General features: G+C 55.7%; 1 protein-coding gene across 3 annotated transcripts; it reads left to right on the top strand.

Moving 5' to 3' along the window:
* Window positions 1-326: 326 nt before the first annotated feature.
* On the top strand, window positions 327-9,784 carry PELI3 (pellino E3 ubiquitin protein ligase family member 3). 3 transcript variants are annotated; one of them, XM_074371684.1, is made up of 8 exons: window positions 327-508; window positions 1,553-1,705; window positions 2,240-2,311; window positions 4,379-4,508; window positions 5,113-5,214; window positions 5,972-6,166; window positions 6,485-6,673; window positions 8,006-9,784. In XM_074371684.1, the coding sequence occupies exons 2-8, from the start codon at window positions 1,554-1,556 to the stop codon at window positions 8,573-8,575; spliced, it is 1,410 nt and encodes a 469-aa protein (XP_074227785.1). In that variant the 5' UTR covers window positions 327-508; window position 1,553; the 3' UTR covers window positions 8,576-9,784. The 3 variants fall into 3 exon arrangements, with proteins under 3 accessions (XP_074227785.1, XP_074227786.1, XP_074227787.1); XM_074371685.1 differs by having other exon boundaries at window positions 1,476-1,705; XM_074371686.1 differs by lacking the exon at window positions 2,240-2,311 and having other exon boundaries at window positions 329-508.
* Window positions 9,785-9,985: the final 201 nt, after the last annotated feature.

The following is a 9,985-nucleotide window of genomic DNA, read 5'->3' as shown; positions in this document are numbered from 1 at the left end:
AGGGCCTCCCACTCAGTGCAAAGGCCCTAGACTGCGGTGGGAGAGGGGGCGCCAGGGTCTCGAGAACCCGGGAGTCCCCTGAAATGAGGTGGGGTCTGGGGAGCCCGAATTGGGGAAGGGGTCTTGTAGACTGCGGGAGAGTCCCTGAGCTGGCGAAGTTGGGCGAGAGTTCCAGACAGAGTGGTGGGCGGGCTTCTAAGGGCTCGGGGCGTGGCCAAATAAGGGGCGTGACCTCCTGGGAAAGGGCGGGGCTCCGCCGACTGGGGCTAAGCTTCGCCGCAAGGGGTGGAGTCTAGAGTGGGGCGGGGCTTCCGTGGGGCGGGGCAAAGGGACAGGGGGCGGAGTGTGACTGTTCGCTCTCGTACCCCTCCCCCGGCCACGGGTGTCCCCGTGACGAGGCAGCGCGGAGCCGCCGCGGGCCGGGCCCATCCCGCCGCAGCGGCCCTGGGGCCGAGCAGGGGCGAGGCGCAGAGAGAGCGGTGCCAAGCGGGGTCCGAAGTGCGGCCAGGTGAGGCCGCCGGGGCGGAGGGGCGGGGGCTTCGCCGGGCGGGTCCCAGCGGGCGCAGGGGGCGTGTTTGCGTGTCGGGGTGGTGGGGTTACTCGGTCCGAGGGCGGGCGCCTGTGGCTGTTTGCGCGATCGCACCTGCGGTCGCTGGTCTAGGATGGGTTCTGCGCCCGTCCGGGCACTGCCCGCGGGGCTCGGGTAGTGCTGGACTATGCGCGTGCGCGCGCGTGTTTGTGTGGAGGGGCCGCCGGGTGTTTATCTGCGTATGCGCTGGGCCGTCATTGTGCCTGCCCCGGCGCAGTCCCTACTGCGCGGGGATGTTTTCCAAACAGGCTTCCTGCGGAGATGGGCTCTGCTGCAGCCCTAGCGGGAGGGGGGAACACCGCCCCCACAGGCCTCCAGAGACCCAGGCGGCCCGGGGACTGCAGACTGACACCTGAGGGAGGGAGAGGGAGCGCACCCGGGAGGGGTCCAGAGGCCTGCCCACAGGGCGAGGACAAGATAGGGAGACTGAGGCAGATGGATGTGGAGGTAGAGGTAGCCAGACAGGCAGAGATGGGGAGGGTGGGAAGAGACGGCAGAAAGGACAGAGGCGGGGACAGAGAGTCATTGAGAAAACAGACAGAGGCCTAGACCGGCAAAGGGGCAGAAAGATTAAGATGGACAGATAGAATCCAAGAACCTGACAGAAGGGTTACTCAAAGGTCCTGGGACTGAGAGCTAAACCCAGGAACTGGGTCTAAGATAAGCAGTAAGGGCCCCTAACTCCTGGGGTGGGTTTTTTCCAAGCAAAGAAGCCTCTGGCCATCCTAAGTTTGGCCCTGCCAAATATTCTGACCCTCTATGTAGCCCCTCCTTCTTGGTTCCCATCTATCTCCCTTCCCTGGTATCCCAGCAACCCCAGCAGTTTGGGGGGGGGTGATGTGGTTGCTGTAGCAACAGAGTGGGTGAAAGGTCACTCTGGTCTTAGCCTAGGTGGTCCTGGCATTCAGAGAGTTTGGGGCCGGAGGCTGCAAAGCTCTTTTTCTCCTCTCCCACTCTGCCCAGAATGGTGCTGGAAGGAAACCCTGAAGTGGGGTCTCCCCGAACCTCAGACCTCCGGCACTCGGGGAACCATGGTTCTTGTGTCCTCTCTTCTCCTGGTGAAGATGCACAGCCAGGGGAGGAGCCCATCAAGTATGGCGAACTCATCGTTCTGGGGTGAGCCTCTCTGGTCCAGGTGGGGTGGGGCATCAGGCACCCCAGAGGACATCCAGACCAAGGGCCCCAGCTCTCCCCACTTATGGCCTTCTGCTGTTTGTCCCTTCACACCTTCCTAGCTCACAGACAAAGTTGACCAAACCTACCTCAATTCATAATTGTTTTATCTTCCCATTTTCCCTAAATTACTGTGACAACTCTAACTGCCCATCTAAGTTTCTGAGCAGAAGAAAGTAAAACCAGCTGCCTTTCACAAAGCATCTAGTGTGTAGCCTGGGGTGAAGAACTTTGGTTCTCCAGCAAGACTACTTGGTTCATATCCTGCCTCTATGAGTTGCTTAACTTCCCTGTGCCTGTTTCAATTTACCATTAGGGATGATAATAATAATAATACCTCAGAGGGTTGTCAGAGGAATGAATGAGGTGATTTCTGTGAAGCGCGTAGAACAGTATGTGGCTCGCACCAAGTGTTCTGGGAGGCAGGCCTGTGCCAAGCCCTTTCATGGACATTATTTCATTTCAATCTTCACAAAGATGCTGTGAGGAAGGAGGTGAGGAAACCAAGGCTCAGAGAGGGGAAGTGACTGGCCCAAGGGCACCCAGCTGGTAAGTGGCAGGGCTGGGATTTGGACCCAGGTCTTTCTTACTCCAAGTCTAGTGAACTTTCCCTAAGCCACAGCTGACCCTCATGCTACAGATGAGAAAACTGAGGCCAGGAGAGAGGAAGCGACGTGAGTTGGTGGCTGGGTGGACCTCATCTCTTCCTAGTCTTACCCTGACTGGGGTCCCTGCACCACCCACTTAACTTTGGCCCCAGGCACAGATTCCTCTTCCTCCCCTATCTCTACCTCCTTTTGGCCTCTTTCTCTGCCCTGAAGAAAGTATCTGATTAGCTATGTATCATTCTGATGATTATATAGAAAGTAGAATGACTTCTGTTTGTTGACATGTACATACCACATGCGTTTATCTTTTTTAGCAATAATAATAATGGCTAACGTTTGTCAAGGGCTACCTGTATATATGCCAAACTCTGCCAAGCATTTTTGAATGCTTTATCTCTAGTTCTCACAATGAACCTGTGAGGTAGGTCCTGATAAATTAGCCCCATTTTACAGAGGTGAGGTGATAGTGGAAGAGTCAGGATTTAAGCCAGGCCAGTCTGAGCCCCAAGACTTTGTCCTGAACTGCCCCACCCCCATATGTGGGAAGAGCTTACAAGAGCAAAAGTGATGCCCCTCTCAAGGGTCTTGTGTTAGAAAAGCAGCTGCTTGGTTTCCCAAAGGAAGAGCTGGCTTTTCAGCTGAGGGTGAGGCCACTGATCAAACCTAAGGCGACAGGCCCTCTTGACTGCTGTTTGTTCTCTGCAGAGCAGTGAAGCCCCACACTGGCTGGACATCAGAGCCACCTGGAGAGCACATTGAAAAATACTCATTGACAGGCCCATCCCAAACCTACAATCAGGATCTCCATGGTTGGGGCCAGGGAATCTATGTTTTAACAAGTTTAACAGAAGATTCTGCTTCAAGTGGTCCTTGACAGTATTTGGAAGCTATGCATCCTTCTCACTCCCTGCTGCCAAACCTTCTGTGGCTTCCTGCTGCTTACAGAATAAAGTCCAGAATTCTTAGTGTGGTGAGCAGGGCCCTCCCACCAACTTAATCTTCCTCTACTGCACTTCACCACCCAAGTCACCACTCCCTGATCTCATGAAACCCTGTTAGCTTCAGGGCCTTTGCTCAGAGTGAGCCCTCCATCCAGAAGGTCTTCTACAAAAGAGGCTGGAGTCAGACAGACCCCGAGTTCAAATCCAGACTTTTTCCACTTACTAGCCTAGGACCTCAGGCAAGTCGTTTTACCTCCCTGAGCCTCAATTTTCCTCATACGTAAAATGAGAAGAAAGATACTTGCCTGGCTGGACACTGCACAGATTCCATTAGGTAGTTAATAACATGAAGCACCAGGAACACGGAAAGCTCCAGAACATGGCAGTGGTCAAGGTTATGACTCACCCCATCTCTGCCTTCCACAATCCTTCCCTCTGGACAAGAGCTGGAAAGGAAGGTAGATATTTGATGTGTGTGAGTATATGGAGGTAGTGGCCATGTGGGTCTATTTTTTTTCTTTCATTCTGGTTTCTAATAGTACTTGTGCTATCATAAATGACAGTTTGCTAAAGATGAATCCTTTCTAGTTCTTCGAGGCCCAGTATAGGTGTTCCCTCCCAGAAACCTGACCCTGGGGCCAGAATTCCCTTCTCCTGTCTCTGGGCCTGTGGCGCACTTGGCTTGTGCCTGGGTCATGGCAGGTGGCACCTACGTTCCTTGAAAAACTGAGGACACCCCTCCCCTGCCAATGGGGACACAGAACTGACTTACAGTGTGTCACCGTGTCACCTCTGCCACCCCAGTGCCTAGCACCTGGTCAGGCATGGTTCAGGAGTCCAGAAAACACTGGTTAAGTAGATGAAAGGCCTTTTGAAGATATTCAGACCCCCCACCCCACTCCCCAGAGGCACCAGTTTGATATAGTGGGGTCATCTAGTTTGGGATGGTTCTGGGGCTTGTTATTAAGGTAGGATCTGCCCAGAAGTTGGCAATTCCTCCTAGTCTCTCCAGGGCTCACTTTCTCTCTCTCCCTGCAACCCTTTCTTCTTGACCCCCACATCCACAGCTACAATGGGTGTCTGGCAAGTGGGGACAAGGGCCGCCGCCGAAGCCGCCTGGCACTGAGCCGCCGGCCACATGCCAATGGAGTGAAGCCAGACGTCATGCACCACATCTCCACACCACTCGTCTCTAAGGCAAGCAGCCTGTCCTAGCAGACCTGGGCACTGGTCTTTCCAGTCCTACCAGCCCCCAGCCCCACTGGAGCAGGGGAGCCCACTGTGTCTTCACTCACTGCCTTGGGCTACCAGAGAAATGGTGCTGATGGGAGATCCCTTGTAGTGTGTTACAGTTTGCAAAACAATTCCTTGACCTCCAGACTCCATCCATTGGACGGAAGTGATCAGCATCATTTTAGAGACAGCCAAGGCTCAGAGAGGGGATGTGACAGTCATACAGCAATGACAAAGGAAAAGCCTTTGGCTTTGGAGGGTTTGGGTTAGAATTCGGGCTCTGCTGTTTCCAGCTGTGTGACTTTAGGCCAGTGTCTTCTCCTCTCTGAGCTGCGGTTCCCTCAACTATAAAATGAGAATGATAACCATGCCTCCTTCGGGTAGGTGGTTGTAGGGATCAAATTAGGTAACCTGTGTAAAGTGCCAGCTGCACAATACACCCTCTCCAATGGGTGGAACTGCCTTTTCCCTGGGAGTGGCCGCTGAGCCCTGGGCTCCAGCTTCTGGCTCAGAGGCTCACACTTCTGGCCACCTGCCCAGGGAAGTGACTTCTCCTTTCTCTCACCAGGCACTGAGCAACCGTGGCCAGCACAGCATCTCATACACCCTGTCTCGGAGCCACTCAGTCATAGTCGAGTACACACATGACAGCGACACAGACATGTTCCAGGTATGCCCCGGCACCTCCACAAGTCTTCTGGCCACTGGGCCACCGGGCTTGGATACGCAGCTCTGCAGGTGTTCCAGGGGGAGGCTGGAGGACCAAAGGTCACGGAGCAGGTGCTTTGGGTTACTCAGTTCAGTGGACCACATCCCAGTGAGGGCTGTTGACTTCCCAGTCACACAGCAAGTCAGTGGCTGTATCGAGATTCAAACCCAAGACTGGACTCCCAGGCTTCAGAAGGCATACAGTTTAGGGGTTCAGAGTGTGGTGTGAGAGTCATACTTCCTGGCTTCAGCTCCCAGCCCTGTCAACCAGTAACTGGATAACTTTGGGCAAGAGTCACTTAACCTCCCTGGGCCTTGGTTTCCTCATCTGTAAAGTGGGGCCCATTGTAGTAGCCACCCTGTGGAATCGTTGGGAAGATTAACTGAGGTATTGCACATAAAATGCTTAGCATGGATATATAGTAAATACTTACTAAAAATTCACTTTAATATTTGAGCATTCCCAGACTATGGGTGTGAGTTCCCCTTTCACTGTTCTCTCCACAAATCGACTAGTTTTTTTGAGGGAGGTGCTTCCCAGAACTGTGGGGGAGACAGAGAAGGAGAAACCCCAAATAGCAGTGATTGGATTTGGAGACCCCCGGGGAATTGGGATGATGCTGGCCACTCATTGTTTAGTGACCCTGCATACAGAGCAGGAAACCCTGGCGTAGGAAGCCGGTGGGATTGATCTGTGCTTGACCTCCCATTCCTCCCAGATTGGCCGCTCCACGGAGAACATGATCGACTTTGTGGTAACAGACACGTCCCCTGGAGGAGGGGCTGCCGAGGGCCCCTCTGCCCAGAGCACTATCTCCCGCTATGCCTGCCGCATCCTCTGTGACCGCCGGCCACCCTATACTGCCCGCGTCTATGCCGCTGGCTTTGATGCCTCCAGCAACATCTTCCTTGGAGTGAGTGAGCCCCCCAGGCAGGGACCAGTGCTTTATCTGAGAGTGAGCCAAGGGGTAGGCTGGGGAGGGGCAGCATCCTGGGGTGATGGACCAGCCTGCAGAAATCATAACCATGACCTCTGCAGAGGATAGCATCCCTGCTTAACAAATGAGCAAAGTGAGGCTCAGAGTGGGTCAGGTGATGCCCAAGGTCATTCAGCACCAATTCCAATCCTCTCTGGGACACCTCTGACCTTGAGGATAGAGGGGCAGCATTCCTGGCTTGCAGCCTGCTGGGGGCCACTCAGGAATGTGATCTGATCCCACATGTGGTCCCAGGAGCGGGCGGCCAAATGGCGGACCCCTGACGGCCTGATGGACGGCTTAACCACCAACGGGGTCCTGGTGATGCACCCAGCAGGCGGCTTCTCTGAGGACTCAGCCCCGGGTGTCTGGCGGGAGATCTCAGTCTGTGGGAACGTGTATACCCTGAGGGACAGCCGCTCAGCACAGCAGCGGGGGAAGCTGGTAGGTGGACTGTCCACCCTCCCCCCAAACCCCTCATCCTTCCCGGGCCCTCCCCATCTGCCCTTCCCCCTGCCCAAGCCAGGAGGTGATGTCCAGTCCTGCTGCACAGGGGAGCCTCAGCAGGCTCCATCTGGGGCCATAAGCCGCTTGCCCCACAGAGCAGACCAGATGAGCATCTCCACATGCAGACCACATGACTGCCGGAGGTCCATGGGGTGACGTGAGGTGGAGCACACACAAGCACACTGGGCAGTACCCAGTGACTTTTGAGGATGCCAGCAGCTTAAAAATTCACACCCTCTTATGAGGGTGACACGGCCTGCGTGTGAGCAGTTTATAGCCTAAAGTGTTGGCAGTTTGTAATGTGTCTGTCACGTTCAGACAGGTTTAGCTTTATTCTCTCCCAGCAGGCAAGGGCTTTAGAGTAGCTCTGACACAGGTGACAGTGAGCGTTCCACGTGGTACCGATCAGAGAACTAATATTAGGAGCTGGGAGGGTCCTAGAGAGAGGTAGGGGCTTACTCAAGTTCACGTGGGCCAGGCAGAGCTTTTCCTACGTATGAGCACGTCAGGCAAGGAGATGCCAAACCTCAAGGAAAAAGCATGGCTTATCTTTCCAGAGCATAAATTCTACTGGGAGAGCCGAGGAAACATTATTTTTTTAAGTATGCACGTGTTTCACTTGTATACACTTGTTGAGCACCTACTATGTTCCAGGCACTGTGCCAAGTGTTCACATTGATTGATTCATGAGAACCACTTGATATACAGGGAGGCAGAATCCATCTTAGGATAAGGAAATCAAGACACAGAGAAACTGGATTACTTGACCAAGGACACAGAGTTAGTAACCATGAGGCTGGAATTCAATCCAAGGCAGTCTAGCACTTAGCATCCTTGCTTTTAGCCACAGCCCTTAGGACAGCTGCTTTGGGCTAAGCCCCTAGCATTTTGGACAGAGGACTTTCTTGACTCTGCCATTAGGGGAGAGCCAGGGAAAATGTTTTAGAAAACCGACTTTGGTCCAAACCTGTTTTGGCAGATGAGGTGACCAAAGCCCACGTTCCACTGAGAGTAAGGGATGGTGCCTGCCTGGGATCACCTGCCTGCCCTCCCACTTGCTTCTGTCTTTTCTGCTCCTCAGTCCCAGCCCTCCCCCTCCTCTGATCCAGCCCACCCCGCTCCTCTGAAATGGCCAACCCCACTGATCCAGTGTGCTTTCTCCAGGGAGGTTCGGTGAGATGGATGGGTGGCTTGACTGGGGTGATAGCAGCCAATAGCAGGGAATTCCAGAGCCCCTTGGGCAATAAGGCCCTTCTACTGCCCCTGCAGGTGGAAAACGAGTCCAATGTGCTGCAGGACGGCTCCCTCATCGACCTCTGTGGGGCCACACTGCTGTGGCGCACACCGGCGGGGCTGCTGCGGGCACCCACACTGAAGCAGCTGGAGGCCCAGCGGCAGGAGGCAAACGCGGCACGGCCCCAGTGTCCCGTGGGCCTCAGCACCCTGGCCTTCCCCAGTCCGGCCCGTGGCCGCACGGCCCCCGACAAGCAGCAGCCCTGGGTCTACGTCCGCTGTGGCCATGTCCACGGCTACCATGGCTGGGGCTGCCGGCGAGAGCGGGGCCCCCAGGAGCGCGAGTGTCCTCTCTGCCGCCTCGTGGGCCCCTACGTGCCCCTGTGGCTCGGCCAGGAGGCTGGCCTCTGCCTGGACCCTGGGCCGCCCAGCCACGCCTTTGCACCCTGCGGCCATGTCTGCTCTGAGAAGACTGCCCGCTACTGGGCTCAGACACCACTGCCCCATGGCACCCACGCCTTCCATGCTGCCTGCCCCTTTTGTGGGGCCTGGCTCACTGGCGAGCATGGCTGTGTCCGCCTCATTTTCCAGGGGCCGCTGGACTAGACTCCCTGGGGTCCCCTGCTGCCATGCCCGCCTGCCTACCCAGGTCCCCCACCTCCTGCAGCCCAGAGGGAGCTCTGCATGTGGGACTCTACCTGCTGGCGCATAGCCACACCAGATGGATGTGTTGGTTGGGCTGTGTCCTTCCCCTCTTAACTCTGGCTCTGAAAGGGGTCCCTGGGACTCCTGCCCCAGTCAGAATGATGCCTCAGCACCAGCTCTGTCCTGGGCTGATGGAGGGAGGCCCACCCCTATACCCTAGCCCTTCCTGGGGCATCCCACACCATGCCGCCTACACTGTGCCCCTGGGGGAGTGAAGGGGCCCTGGGCCCCTGACCCCTACCTTAGGGTGGCTGTGCCTGAGCCTGCCAACCCACTTTCAGATAATCTCCCTGCTGCTGCTCTGGGTTCTTCTATAAACCTTGCTGCTCAGCTGCCTTCACAAATCCCGCGTGTCCCGCATGCGCACAGTGCCTCCAGCACCCAGTGAGTGATGGGTGGGCGGCAGGCTGGGACCAACATCTGCTGATACCCACTATGGGCTGGACTCCTTGCCAAGTGGAATCTGGGGACACAGAGACAGTCAGACCTAGTTCCTTGCCTGGTAGAGTTCACAGTCTAGTGGATGACAGGCCAAATTACCCAGTGACAGTATGGCTTCCTGTGTGCTAGGATCAGAGAATTATCAGGGGCTGTGAAGCTGGTTCTCACTGAGGGAGGAGGCACATAAGGGCTCAGCCTCAGCGGTTGGGTGGGAATCCTCACAGGAAGGATGCACAGGCGGAGAGGATGCTCTAGGCAGAAGGGAGGCTGAGCACAGGCTAAGGTGTAAGTAAGCAGGAAATCAAGTGAGGGGGGTTCAGAGTGGCTGGAGCCTGGGATGCAGGGGCGGGCAGAAGGGAGGCTGGAACAAGAAGTTGGGGTCGTGCTGACAGGGAAGATGCTGGGTGGAGACTGGGAACCTCATTTCTGGAGTTGAGGGAGGAGAGAGGACTCACAGTTCGAGTGTTGGCCGTGACACAAGGGCTAACGTGACCGAATGCCCACTGTGTGCCCCGCGCTGTGCTAACAGTAGTAACTATGTTCGTTGAGCACTCACCAGGCACTGGGCTCTGCTGCTCAGAGGTTTTGTTGTTTAATCCTCACTATAACCCAGGGAGGAGGTGTTACTCTTTCTGTTTACAGGGAGATTAAAACACATGCTCCAAGTCACATGATTAGAAAGTGGCCAAGTCGGATTTGAATCCACAGCTGCCTGCCTGGCCTCAGAGCCTGCCCTCTTCTGCATCGTACTGGGCTGCTTTCCTTGGACAGGGGTGGGAGGGGTTGGGAGGAGTCGGGAGGGCAGGCCAGGTAAGGGGAACAGCATGGGGAAAGGTGTGGCAGGGGAAATGCTTATGACCAATGAGCCGG

Source organism: Camelus bactrianus, chromosome 10, assembly GCF_048773025.1.
Source record: "Camelus bactrianus isolate YW-2024 breed Bactrian camel chromosome 10, ASM4877302v1, whole genome shotgun sequence".
In the NCBI taxonomy this organism is placed as follows: Eukaryota; Metazoa; Chordata; class Mammalia; order Artiodactyla; family Camelidae; genus Camelus; species Camelus bactrianus.
This window is presented reverse-complemented; position numbering and strand designations above follow the sequence as displayed.

Coding starts and splice junctions, on each gene's coding strand:
- PELI3 (XM_074371684.1), top strand. CDS start 1,554: ATGGTGCTGGAAGGAAACCCTGAAGTGGGGTCTCCCCGAACCTCAGAC. Junction 1,706..2,239: donor GGCGAACTCATCGTTCTGGG/GTGAGCCTCTCT, acceptor ATCTTCACAAAG/ATGCTGTGAGGAAGGAGGTG. Junction 6,167..6,484: donor CCAGCAACATCTTCCTTGGA/GTGAGTGAGCCC, acceptor ATGTGGTCCCAG/GAGCGGGCGGCCAAATGGCG.